Genomic DNA, 14,913 nt, shown 5'->3' on the forward strand with positions numbered 1-14,913 from the left:
CACACACACACACACACACACACACACACACACACACACACACACACACACACAACACTAGCCGTGTAACCTTGGGCAAGTTACTTAACCCCAATTGCCCTCCAAAAGGCAATAAAAGAAAAAAGAAATACCATTGTTCTATAAGAAATGAACAGGCAGACTTCAGAAAAACCTCAAAACACTTAGATGAACTGATGCTGAGTGAAGTGAGGAGAACCAGGAGAACATTATACATAATAATAGCCACAGTATGCCATGAATGACTTTGATATACTTAGCCCTTCTAAGTAATGCAAGTTCCTAAAACAATTCCAAAGGACTCATGATGGAAAGTGCCATACATATCAAGAAAAAGAACTATGAATTAGAAATGCATAGTGAAGAAGACTATTTTCTCTTTTGCTTTGTTTTGGTATTTTCTTTCTCATAGTTTCTCACATTTGTTATAATTCATCTATGCAACATGACTTATGTGAAAATATTTTTAATAGGAATGTATGTGTTGAGCCTATATCAGATTGCATGCTATCTTGGGGAAGGATGAGGAAAGGAGGGGAGAAAATTTAAAACTTATGGAAGTAAATGTTGAAAACCAAAAATTAATAAATTAACTAATGACAAAAGAAATAAAAAGAATATTGGAGCTTCAATCTAAAATAAAATTTCCAGAAGAGTGGTAATTAAAACCACACACACACACACCACACATTTTTCTGTTAAATGTACCTTCTTTATCATTGTGATGGATAATTGCATCCTGTATCATGTCAGCAAGGTTGAAATGAACTTTGTGGTTCTTCCCATGTTTCAGCTTCTTGACAAATCCTTCCTGTTTCTGAAAGGCTTTCTCTCGTTCATAGTAGGCTTTTATTTGATCACAGCGCATACGTTTCACCAGCCTCTGTCTCTGGCCTAACGGTAGGGACTCCAGCAAGCACTGGTCAATTTCCATTTCATGTGATCTAAAAACATTACATAGCTGGAAGCAACCTAAAAGAACGAAAGAAAAAAAATTAGGAAATGTTGTTCTACCTTTTACCACCATGACCTTTAAATAGTAAGAACACCATATGTAGTGTAGGTACATGTACTAAGTAGGTACTGATAAATCTTTGAATGAATGAAAGTAATGACACTTGACATGGCCCATTAAAATGTATTTTGAAACAGCTCTTTAAGTAAGCCATCACTTTCATAAACCTTTCCTGTAATTCCAATGAAAAATAAAGATGTCAGTTGTACAAGTGGCTTGTCCAAGATCATGTTGTTATGAGCTTAAGAATCAATTAGAGGGGAGGCCAGATAGCACAGCGAGTAAGAGCACCGGCTCCAGTGTTGAGAAGACCTGGAGATCGAATCCCGGGCTCAGACACTCAGTACCCACCCAGAAACACCTGGCCATGTAACCTTGAGCAAGTTACTTAACCCCAATTGCTTAGGGGCGGCCAGGTGGCTCAGCGAGTAAGAGCACCGGCTCCAGTGTCAGGATGACCTGGATCAAATCCGGGCTCAGATACTCAGCACCAAACCCAGAAATATCTGGCCGTGTAACCTTGAGCAAGTTACTTAACCCCAATTGCTTTAAAAAAAAAAAAGAATCAATTAGAGACTTCAACTTTTCTTGAAGCTATTTGACACAGAGATTCTTCAATTTCTTGAAATCAGCTCAAAATGCTTATATGACCTGGTGTACATTTTGCAAGAACATTGTCTAATAAAACTATACTATTTACATTTTAAAGTGATAGCGTTTTTTTTTTTACAATAACAACAAATTTCATGTTTTTCTAATTAACAGCTCTATTCCAGCATTTGAAAGATTATCATCTGAAAAAAGTTTTCGATTATTACAGCTGCTCTCACAGTACAAACAAAGACTACTTGGTGGGAGTCATCAAAAAGCAGATTTTGATTGAACATAAATTTAAAAATGACAATTAAAATATATAAAATGCTGCAGAATGCTTTTTTTTGGCATAATAGATTTGCTGTCACTGGGGTTATTCTTATAGAGGTTGGATGAGCATTTCTCAGTGAGAGAGTTTTAATTCTTGATCTGAATACTGATTGAATTAGATGATTTCATTAGATCATCTCTAGTCTTTCCTTAGAAAGGTGGCAGGTAGATGTTGCAGTGGATGGAAAACTGGATTGGGAATCTGGAAGACTCACCTTTGTGAGTTCAAATCTGACCTCAGACATTCACTCTCTGTGTGACCCTGGGCAAGTCACTTAAACCTGTTTGTCTCAGTTCCTCATCTATAAAATGAACTGGAGAAAGAATTGGCAAAGCACTCTGGTATCTTTGCCAAGAAAACCCAAAATGGGATCATGAACAGTCATACACAACTGAAATGAATGAATGAAATGAAGTGCTAACAATGTATATTCTCACCTGTGAGATCCCTTCAAATTAGGAAAATCTAGTATGTAAGCCAGGCAAGCAACCCCCCAAAAAGATTCTATATACTAATATGAATTGACTAAATTAATTTGGGGAGATGTTCACTTCAATTTTTTTATTGCAATGGTGAAAGATTTGTAATGATCTAGATACAGACTCTTTTCTTTGTGAAGAGTAGCATTAATTTATAAGATAGCTAGCTAAAGGTAAGAGCTAAACCTGTGATCATAAAACTTATAAGTTCTCCAGACTAATCTGGTTGGTGAATATGGGTACCAATCTCATATGCATTCACATTTTCTTTCAAATCATGCTTTTCTATATAAGATAAGGGGTTCTAACAAAGGACTATTATAGCCTTAGAAATAGGGATATGATAGCTAAGAGATCTTTGGACAACTGGAAATAGTGCAATTAGACATAATGTATGTTGACAGATCACACACACACACATTACTCATTGGAAATGGAAATATATTGATAGCACATATATATGAAAATAGACATTGATTAACTTGCAAGAATTTTTTAAATAAATAAGTATATCAATTTACCAAAATATCTTCTTCTCATGGATATTTTGATTCTACTTTTTAAAAGTCCTCAAAATCCACTCATAAAGTAATAAAAGAATACATACCCACAAAAAGAAATTTGTGTAAACAGAATTTTCCAAACAATGAAGTTTTAGAGTTAGAAGAGACCTTAGTGGACATTTGATTCAACACATACTTTAAAAGAAATTTTCATTACGATCCACTAGATAAATGATCATTCAGCCTTCAATATAAGGTCACCATTGAGAGTGAATTCATTACCTCTATATACAACCTGTTCTACTTTTCAATAGCTATATTTCTTTGGAAGTTTTTCCTAACACCAAGTTTAATTTGCCTTTTAGCAATGTTTCTCCCTTGATCCAGCCCTTTGGGAACAAACAGAATGTTTAATCCCTTTTCCACATAACAACTCATCAATACCTTAGCACAACTGAGATTTCTGTTGACTAGGCTAAAATGCCCCAAGTTTCTTCAACCAATCTTCATAAGACATTGAATTATAACTTTAGTTCCTCTGGACATTTTGTAGCTTATTGATGTCCTTCCTAAACATTTCTACCCTAATGTGGTCTGACCAGGGCACGATAAAGAGAGTTTATCATGACCTTATTCCTAGAAGATATCATTCCCCTCTTTAATGTAATCCAAAAGTGTATTAATTATTTTGGCTGTCATAGAACACCATTGATTACTACTGATCTTTTGGTCTATCAAAAAATTGAGATCTTTTATTCAAACTGCTTTATTAATAATATGTCCTCCATCTTGTGCTTATAAAGTTGATATTTTCAGCCTAACTGTAATATTTTACATTTAACCCTATTTAATATTATCTTACTAGATTCAACCTAATGATCTAGCCTCATCAAGATCATTTGGGTCTAACTTTGTGATCCAATTTTTTAACCAGTCTTTTAAGTTTTATGTTATATATTTGGTAAGAAATATATACATATATGTACATACATATATGTTTCTTTTATATTCAGGTATTGTATTCATTTTTGGTTTGTTGGCATAAGATATTGGTGTCTAAGCCTAATATCTACTTAGCAGCATTTTAGTTGTCCTAGCAGCACTAGTCAAATAGAGAGTCCTTCCACAAGTAATTCACAATCTCAAATTTTTTGAAGAATGATTTATTCAATAGCTGTTTAAAATTCTTCCTAAATTAGTTCTATTTTCTATATTTTAACTAGCATCAATTTGTTTTGATGGGTATTTCTTTATAATGAAATTTGAAGTGGGGAATTATAGTACCATTTAATTTCTTTTTAAATAATGATTTCTTTGGAGATGCTAGACCTTTTTATTCCTCTCCAAATGAATTTTGTTATTTTGCCTACTTCTAAAAAGTATCTCTTTTGTAATTTGATGACAACAGCAACAATGACAATAATAACAACTAATATAGTGTTTTCTACATGCCAAATACTGTGCTAAATGCTTTACAAATATTATCCCATTCCATCCTCACAACAACCCTGGGAGGTAGGTGCTAGTATTCAAGTAAAAAGATAAAGAGAGGTGTTAAGTGACTTGCTCACAGTCACATAGAAAGTAAATGTCGGAGGCTAGATTTTAACTCAGATCTACCTGACTAGGTCCATTACTTTATCCACTGAAATACCCAGCTAACTCCAAATCTGAAACTAATCTAAGAAATATTGTCATTTTATTATAATTGTGCCACAAATGTAAAAATCTGAATGGCTTAAAAACTTTGATATCTTTATCTTGTCTGTTGTAATTTCATAAAAAATATAATCATATATGCATATATACACATATGTGTGCATGCATATATGTATATACACACACAAACACATATATACACACATAACTGTCTGAATAAGTCAACTGCCAGGTATTTTATAGGTATTTTGTAGGTATTTTAAATTAAATTTCTCTTATCGTTATTTCTCTCTCTTTTTAGTAGCATATAAAATGATGGTGATTTTTTTTTGTATTTTTTCTTTGCATTCTGCTATACTACTGAAACTATTGTTTCAATTACTTTTTCCCTGATTCTCTGGGGTTTTCTAAGCATTCCATTAGGTTGTCTGCAAATAGGAATGGCTATATCTCCTCTTTAGCAATGTTTATAAATAAAATAAATAATAATCAAATAAATAAAAGCCATACCTTAACCTAAATCACTGTGTCTCTAACTGACTGGCCAAAAATACGTCCCAGTGCAAGACTCACTTGGTCATTGTTTGGGTTTTGATGACTCAGGATAAATGTAAACAACAATTGTTTCTGTTTTGGTCAGAAATGCTGAGGGTCTTCCCATCCCAGATTGATTTTTTTTACTAGGTAAAAGAGGCCATTTTATTGGCCTCATTTCTTACCTAACTTAATCACTAAATGGGTGTTGCCTCAGACAAATTGAGACTTAGGAAAGATATTGGCTTAAAAAGGTCAAGGCTGCCCACCACATCCAGAGCCTTCTCCAGTTGTCCTTATCTATATTTTGCTGCTGGATCCAGATGGCTCAAGAGGAGACAGTGTGGATGGTAAGGCACAGCCTTGCCTCACTTAAGTTTAATTCATTTGCAAGTCAAGATATCACCTTCCTGATTTCATCGGTCCTCTTTGAGAATGAAAGCCAAACAACAAGCAGCAATATTGATATCTTTAACACTGCCTCTGATATTATTGTTATAGTTGACATTGTAGAATTGTCACATAATAGTGGAGAGAACAGGTGTTTTAGATTGATCTCTTTTTTTCTTTGTCCACTTAATAGTATTCTCCTTTTTTCCAAGTACATGTAAAGGTAGTTTTCAACACTCACTTTTACAACATTTTGAGTTCTAATTATTTTCTCTCTCCCTCCATCTCTTCCATGCTCCCTAAGATGGCGATCAGATTAAAAATATTTCCACTTAATCATGTTGTGAAAGAGAAATCAGAACAAAAGGGAAAAAAATCCATGAGCAAGAAAAAACAACAAAAACAAAGGGAAAATATTATGCTTCAATCTTCACTTTCGTTGGATGGATTTTATCATGAGTCTTTGGGATTGTCTTAGATCCTTGTATTTATTACTGAGAAGAGCTACAATTGATCATGGCACAATGTTGTTTAATTTATTCCTTTGCAAATTAGAATAATTTAGTGAGTGATTGGGACATGTTTTAAATCCCTATCTTTCTAACCCCAAAACTAACTCCCTATCCACTATGCTATGCTACCTCTCACCTATTTTATCTCAAACTACTCCCTTTTATATTCTATCTCTCTCTCTTTATCTCTCTCTCTCTCTCTCACCACCTTCTTACCCACTCTTGACTTATTTTCTATGTATCATTATTCATCATGTAATCACCTCTATGTTCTTTTGTCTTTGTTAATTTTCTTTTTCTGCCCACTGCAAAAGTCACCTTGTCTATGATGCCTTGAAATAGCCCATTAGTTTGTGATGATGCTCCCTGACCTCATCTAGCAGTTTCTATTTCTTGTGTTTTCTAAGTATACATTATTTGTATCATGCCTATAGCAGCCCTCTGGAGTATTACTTTAACTTATACACTCCTATAGAATTTTGGATAGTCTGTAGGTCTCAGCTCCTATAACTCAAGAGTTCCAAATTTCTGGCAAACACAATTAGTTCAAGTGAAAAGCATTTCCTAAGACTTTGTAATAAGAACAGTAACTTTAAAATGTTCCTTCCAAAAACTTTCAACATACTCTTCCACAAACGCACACAATTTCAATGGTAAGAGTGATTACAAGAGGTGGCTAGGTGGTGAAATGAATAGAGAACTGGCCCTGGAGTCAAGAGGACTTGAGTTCAAATCTAGCCTCAAACACTTAACACTTACTATGTGACCTTGGGCAAGTCACTTAACTCCAATTGCCCTGCCTTCCCCCTCTAAAATGCAAAAAAAAAGTGGTTACAAACTCAGAATTCATAGATAGGGTGACACAGAAGTAGGAAACATATATCCCCAAGGTAACTCATGTCTGCAATTCTGCAGGGACTTGAAGTCATTTCTTTCTGGAATGGATGGCCCCCAATCTCACCCACCGAAACAATGTCTCTGCTGGGTCAGTCCCTTAGCTGGACTCCAAGGTCATAAATCAACCACTAATTGTCAAGATAGTTATCTCTTGACTGCTAGTTAGTCTGTTCTCTGCTGATAGAAGTCCCACAACATAAAATTATTTCCTGCATAGAACTTTTGTCTTCTGTACATCAGTGCCTCTAGATAGTGAGTGTCTTTGCTCCTTGCTGGGTGACTCAACATCTCTTGGCCTAAAAAATTATCAAACTGCTGGATGGGATTATCCTATTCTGTGAGCACCTATACTGCAAAGGTCCATGGTCAATGAATGTTGAATGTAGAAGAGAAGAGAGAAATGAATTGAGACTCCTTTGCTAGACCTAAGTTCTTCCTTTACTTCTGACTCCTGCCTGGCCTACTTGCAGAACTAGCAAGCTATGTTTTTAAGTGCCAACAGGTAAAGTAGTCAATTTTTTTTTCTGGTCAATGACCAAGGTTCTTTTCCAATGCAATTAAAGTCCTTTCAAAAGGAAGTAAAGTCATAGATAGAGTTTTATACTTAATTTAATATCTCATTATATGCCTCTTATTTTCTATGCTGATATCCTGAAAGAGTGGGGGTGGTAGTGGTCATCATGGAACAATTTCCTCCTCTCCTCCAGATATTTATTTGTATGTCATATGCCCCCATTAAATTTTAGGATGGGGAATATGTCATATTAAAGTGTTCAGTTCAGATGAGCAAATAAAATACAGGGATCACATTGTCAAAATGAATTTAATATATTAGGAATAGATATTATTTTAACATATGTGTAGGTAGTAATGGACATTTTTTCTTTTACATTTTGGTCAAAATGATTTAGTAAATTGAGCTATAATTTAGAAGACAGAATATTGTAATTGCATTAAATGGAAGGTTAAACTAGGGCCATCATAAACAAATATTAGGCCTATTTTTAAAGCACTTTCATAAATTTAATGATGAATATAAGTATATGTGGTTTATACAAAACTTATAACATGCTGATGGTCTGTGGTTTTGTATGGCTTTAAAATTTTAGTAGTAGTATGCGTTTATATAAATGTCAATTCACTTTTCTGAAGAAACTTTTTAAATAAAGTTGAATGATGTATACTTTAGTAAAGTGAAGCATAAATATGGTAGGAATAAAAAAAACACTAGATATTTGCTGAGGTTTTGATAGACTAATCCCTGAGTTGAGACTATGTCTCCACATGTCTTCCAGCACCAAAATTGTTGTCCTTAACATAGTAGGTATTTAATAAAGATTTGCTGTATTGAACTGCTATTTTGGAATCTATAAACATAGAACTCTTTAATAACCAGTATTTTCATCCTTTATAGAAGCACAATTGATAGACATAATATTGAGGTACCACAAAATCTCAAAATATCATATGAATTACAAGAGAAATATTGATTTTTTCAATATAGATTGCACTAAACACATAGTGATAACAGACGTAACAATTTGTTAATCCAGAAGATTTTTTTTCAAATCTAAAACATCCTATTATAACAGTCCTTCTGGCAAGTCTTGGGCTGTCTATAGATTGGTATTATACTATTAAAGACCCCGGAAATTTTATTTCATCCCAGAGTAAGAAGAGAAGGAGTTAACTTGAGATCAGAACAGGAGCATGTGCTTTTCTCCCTACAATAAGTGTTTTCAAGATTCTCTGGATAGGGAGAGGAAAGATAATAGAAGGAAAAAAAGAGATGGTACAACTGTATTAAGACACATCGATCAGTAGGGAAACCACCTTAGATAATGGAAGCAATCTATACATTCAATTTCATTTCTCAAACCCACCACTCCAAAGGCAATCATGAATGGTAAAAGCTAAAGGGACAAGCAGCAAAGCACATAATATTGTCACTTTTTTATTGCATTTCCTCACGTGCTGAGGGAAAAAAAAACAGATACAGAGGACAGGGTATTCCTTACTCCCCAATTCCTTGCTTACTTCTTATCCTGCCTTCTTTCCTTTCCTTCTAGAGAAGAATCTCTAAACTCCTATGTTAGAGTGAAAATCTGACCATCCATTCCTTATCATTCTTAACTTCTTCTCTTATCAAGCTATGAAGCAATACAACCTTCAAGAATCCTTATCAATCCCTTGTAGTCAGCAGTCCCATGCCTTATTAGGAGTGTTTCACTACAGTTCTAAGTGTGGTCTATATGGGAATTTTTCACTGATTACAATATTTACTTAATCATAAACATTCATTCAAGTAAAATAATAGGAATTACACTATGATAAGTATAATACCTTCTGATACTCAGTAAATTCTGAGTTGCTGAGACCTTGAATCTTTTGACTGCAATCAAACTTAGTTCAAATATTCTTCATGACTTATGCATAACAATAGTAAGACATTCTATTATTATTTGGGTTATTATTACAGTCTTTTCTTTGTACTTCAGGATTAAAATAATCAAATTTATTCAAGTATTGATATCAATTTTTATAGAGTAAATAGAGAACCCTAGGAGAAGATACAACAACTATATGGGGAAGATGTCATTTATGCAGAGTTTACATTTACCAATAATTCCCTACTTAAGAAACATGAATATATCCCTTTAATACTTAGGAGCAAGCATGCTTTAGTTTAGTATTAGCTTATGGACTCTATTTCTTGTGATTGAATATGGATTGATATATGTAATTGTTGGGAGCGAAGGCCTTAGGGCCAAGTACCCTTCCCCCCGTAAGAAAGCCACACCCCCGAATACCCTGTCCTGAGAGAATCGGCCGACCGTGAAAAATACCTGATGTTCTAACCGCAGAAGTTTCGTTGCTACAACTGCTGAACAAGTTGCTACAACTATAGAAGTTTCAGTTGTTACCCATGGAAACCCCCCTCACTCCCCCCTTTCTCTACTTCCTCATCCCCCAAGAGTATATATGCTTTGCTTTAGCATAATAAAATCAGACCTTGACAAAAACTTGCTTGGTCTCACTCTTTCTTTCCCACCCATTCCTTTGCAGGCTGGGTCCTCCTCAACCCCACGAATAACTTGGTCCCGCTGGACGGGACATGTAATGAGTGAAGTAGAACAAAATGTGATTGATAGATAAAATAATGTTTTTTGTTGTTTTATATATTAATAATAAATACAAAATATATTATTTATGTAATATATTTTATAATATATATTATATATAATAAATATAAATTTATTGTTTTATTAATATATATTATTATATAATAAAATAAAATAATGTTCATTTGGGTGTATGTGGAGTAGGAATAAAATACTCATACTTTGCTTCATGGAGAATCACTGTCAGGGCTGAGTTCACCTCAGTCTTGACAGTTATATGTAGGGCAGGAATAGATGTTTCTGTCTATTATATTCTCAATCATTCCCATACTCTCTAAGTGGAAGTCCAATGTAGAGACTGTAATGGCAAGCAAAGTGGGATTTTTCTTTTTTGCTGGACTGAATTCTAGTCAATCAAAGATTTGTATGTGCATTGAGTTTTAGTCAATCAGATATGGGTATTGAGTTCTAGTAAGTCAGACATTTGTATTGAGGTCTAGCTAATCAGAAACTGGTATTTGAGTTCTAGCCAATAAGACATAGGTATTGAGTTTTAGCCAATCAGAACTGTATTGCCAACCAGAACTGCATATAAAGAGAGTGGGTGGTATGAGAAAGCAGTCATTAAGGGAACCAGCATTGAGAGAGTGACACAGTGGTCAGAGAGAGAAGCAATTTGAGTGGGCAGAGGGAGGAGACTTCTGAGAGTTGGGAGACCTCTGAGAGTGAAGAGGTGACCTTTGATAAACAGGACTTGCTGAAGGAGTTTCTGAGCTGCAAAGGCAAATAGAGCTGTAGGGCAGAAACCTGCCCATGGGAAGGAAGCTTGGTGTAAGCCCCTTTTAAGAGCTATTAAAATGAACTTAGCTGTTAACAGAGTCTCTGGTCTTTGGAGGTGAATTGAAATGGTATTGTTGGTAGTGTGTGTTGTCGCCCTCTTAAACTTCATTTTCCCAGAGGCAGAAGATGCAAGCAGGAGCCCCTGGAGCCCACTGTTGGGCAAGAGCTTGAAGTAGAGCAATCCCCATGGGCTGAGACCTGGAACAGGAGTAGAGAGCTGACTACATGTGAATCCAGGTGAGAGTCAGGAGTGGTCAGCCCACAGAAAAAGAGCCATGGGACTTGGAAGTCAATCTTCAGTCAAGATGAAAAAGGACTTGGACACTTGGTATTAAGGAGATTGTTCTTACTGTAACCTAGGGGTGGATGGTGTGGTATTTTCTACTACCCCTTAATGATGTGTTGTACCAGAGAAAACGCTAGCCTGGGACTCCCTGATTTTGGGGATGCAATGATATATGTTGTATAATGTATTGTGCCTGGGACCCCATGATTGTATAAACAAGTATTTTGGGGAATGCTACTGAATGCAATGATATATATTCTGTGCCATATGACATACTGAATGTTATGATAGATAGATAGATGATAGATCAGTAGATATAGATATGTTTTGCTTAAGGAAGTTGCTATGAATGTTATGCTTTACTTTGTTGAATAATGTTTAGTTCTGAAGAAATAGAGAATACATTATACTATGCAATTAGACCCTTACAATTATTCCCAGCAGCAGTCCTCAGGTGTTCTGTCATCATTGGCATTATAGAGATATGCCCAAATATCCAGGGAACTGCATCAAAAGACCTAAAACATACTCTCAAATTACCTAATGGTCTATTATCATACACCACCAATATAAATTCACAATCTCCCCTCTTCTGCACATTTTCATTACCTCATCATTATCTCGATTTCCACATAGTCGCTGAAATTAAATTAATGAAATTAACTGTTTCCTAGTATTCAATATCTGTACCATACTTTATCATAAACACCTAAGTATGTATTTTCAACCCAACCTATTCTACCTATTAGCAACTTCAGAAAATTTTTAGGACACTCCCTTGTAGTTTTTGGCAACTTCATGACAATGGGTAGTAATTTACATTTAATTGATCTTAGAATTTTTTTTAGTCAATTGCATTAATTTCACAGAGAAGAAAAAGGGATTTGCCAAGGTAACAAAAGTAGGATGGCCAGCGAGGTTTTACAGTGGATAGAGCACTGGTCCTAGCATCAAGAAGACCTGAGTTCAAATGTGGTCTGAGATATTAACTGTATGACACTGGTCAACTTATTGCCTCACTTTCCTCACCTATAAAATGATGTGGAGAAAGAATGGCAAACCGCTCCAGCATCTTCACAAACAAACACAACTAATAAATGACTGAACAAAACCAACAAAAATAGTAAATAAAACCACTAGTAACCATTAAAGTGCAGGTCTTTTGACTCCAAGTCCATTCCTTTCTACTATAGCATGATATATTTGAAGTAGTTCATGGAAAGATTTTTGATTTTTAGTCATTACATTTGTTTGAAAAAAGGTAAAGACTCATAATTTTACTCATATTCACATTTATTCATATTAAACAGATGGAGTTAAAGTATTTTAACATTCTTCAATGTCTTGTACTCCTCTAAAAGGGTAATAGTAACATTTGAATTTAGTACACACTTTAGAGGGGAATAATGAAGGAAATGAGGGGAGAGAATAAAGACAGGGGATAGGGAGAGATGTTGGAAAGATAGGGGAAGTGAGAGAGATATAGAGGTAGACAGAGATGGAAAGAAAGATTTGATATAATGAATATGTATTTTCTCTTCACAGTGGACAGCATTAACAATAATGTTTCTCCATAGCATTATTCAGAACTGATTTTCAAAGTGATGTCTGGGAAGGACAAATATCTACCATGCAAAGCAATTCCTTCTATGTGTCCTAAAACACAAGTAGACAAGCAAAACATCCAAAATAATGACAGATTGCTATGGAGAATGAAAGCTTGATAATGTCATCATCATTGCCACAAACAGATTGCCAAAGAAAGCTCATTTATAATGCAACAGCAATATCTCTTGCTATCGAATCCTATTAGAATACTGCATTAGCTGTGATTTATCTACTTTGATGTACTGTGCTGAGGAATACTAACTCCACTGTGACTCCTACAACCCACCAGATTTGTAAATATGTCCCCAGAGAATGTTTAAGGTCACTGGAAAAGATTAAGAAATTAAAAAAAAAATATTAACATATAATAATCAGTATGTGACTGAGGGTTGAGTATAATTACTATCAAAGCATTGGTATAAATTCTAATGATGCCAACAACTATTCTCAAGGCAGAGAATAGCTTCAAGAATATAAACATAAAAGCTACCTGGAGTATGATACAGTAACAACCTTTCCATCACTTTGAATAAAACTGTAAGTTGGGCTGAACTCAGTTCCACTTTAAATTTCCAGAGGAAATCTGATTCATGTTATTAAAAATCTAACAATTATTTTTCCATACAGATGAGCTCCTAGAAATAGGAGGTTTAATTCTGTTCTGAAAAATATACTTGGTAGAAGTATTGTTATCTTCGAATAAGAAACCCAAAAATTAAGGGCCAGACCTAAGATTTCTTTGTCTATGAAACTCTGAGAAAAAAGAAACCCCTCCCACCAATGTAGGTGTCACTATCTCTTTTGCCAATTTATAGTTGCAGAGAACTTCCCAGAGAATCGAGAATTTAAATGACTTGCCCAGAGTCACACAGCCAATAAATAATAGAGGCAAAACTTGACTTGCCCAGAGTCATGCAGCCAATACTTGTATTCAAATCTTCCTGACTCCAAAGTCTATCCACTATACCAAGCTGACTCTCAAAAACAAACAAACAAAAACAAGGAAAGGGGAGAACACATAATTTGTGATGAGTTTTTTTCTTTTTTCTTTCTTACTTCTTGCCATTGGCAGTAATTTCCCTCTCCCCTCCTTTTTCTCTCTACTGCTATCCCCTCTCCCCATTTGAAACTCTCATCATTTGTCTTGTGGATTACTGTAATAGCTTCCTAGTTGCTATTTATAAACTGGACTCATTCAAACATCTTTTCCAGCCTTCTTATACCTTATTGCTACATTCCAGTGGCTTTCTTACTGTTCCTCATACAAACCATTCTATCTGATAGGTAAAATCCTGTCCAATATTTGCACCACACTTCAAATGGTTCCTCCTTAGTGAAACCTCTGATTTCCACAGCCAGAATTACTATCCTTTGAAACATAATAGATCTTTCTTTCTGTCATTCTTATGTATTCATTAAACTCTTTTTTAAATTATATTTTAGATACATGCCTTATCCTTATTATAAGAGTATCTGTAAGCTCCTTGAAGGCAGTATAATGATTTAATTAGCATTGTGTCACTCTTAGTTCCTAATATGATGTCTTATCCATGGATAATAATGAGAAAATGTTTAGTGAATAAATGATATCATATCTGAAAGAAAAACCAACACATTACTAAATTTCTTAAACTTCTTCATGTTATATGCCATGAATGTTCAGTTTTTGAATATGATGCCATTCTTTTTTTCAAGATTCAAAAATCATAGATATTAAGTAATGGATTGTCCCATTGCCAGAAGTTCCTGCTCAGAAAATCTGGCCCTCCTGGTGTCATGTTTAATGACAGCAAAGCAGACAAATATCTACATTCAGAAACACATGGGCAATGTTTGTTGAGACGAGTGGCACTCTAAAAGATCTGGAGAGTCTTACATCCTGGGTCAAGTATAATATACTACAGTCAACTAGAAATATGTACCCCATTTACAGTTCTTGGGGTACAGTTCTTATTCAGTCCAGGCAACAGGATGGACAGGGAGCATCTTCAATATCACTCCTGTTTTTTTTTTCCCTGAGACATGGGAAAATAAGGGAAATTTTCATTTTTTTATAAAAAAAAGACTTTTAAAAGATTCTAAAGATTAAACTCTAAAGATTATGTCTTTTCTTGTTTTATGGAGA

The 14,913-nt window shown here is 34.8% G+C and overlaps 1 protein-coding gene across 1 annotated transcript in view; it reads right to left on the reverse strand.

The window, feature by feature from the left end:
* Positions 1-14,913, reverse strand: part of MYO16 (myosin XVI) — an 871,975-nt gene that overhangs the window by 732,890 nt on the left and 124,172 nt on the right. Inside the window, exon 2 of the mRNA XM_069094125.1 lies at positions 727-990. Coding sequence (XP_068950226.1) covers positions 727-990 — 264 coding nt within the window. The remainder of the gene's footprint in view (positions 1-726; positions 991-14,913) is intronic.

The sequence above is a fragment of the Petaurus breviceps genome, unplaced genomic scaffold (genome assembly GCF_028583685.1).
Source record: "Petaurus breviceps papuanus isolate PSGF00001 unplaced genomic scaffold, PetGlider_PUasm1.0 214, whole genome shotgun sequence".
Classification (NCBI taxonomy): Eukaryota; Metazoa; Chordata; class Mammalia; order Diprotodontia; family Petauridae; genus Petaurus; species Petaurus breviceps.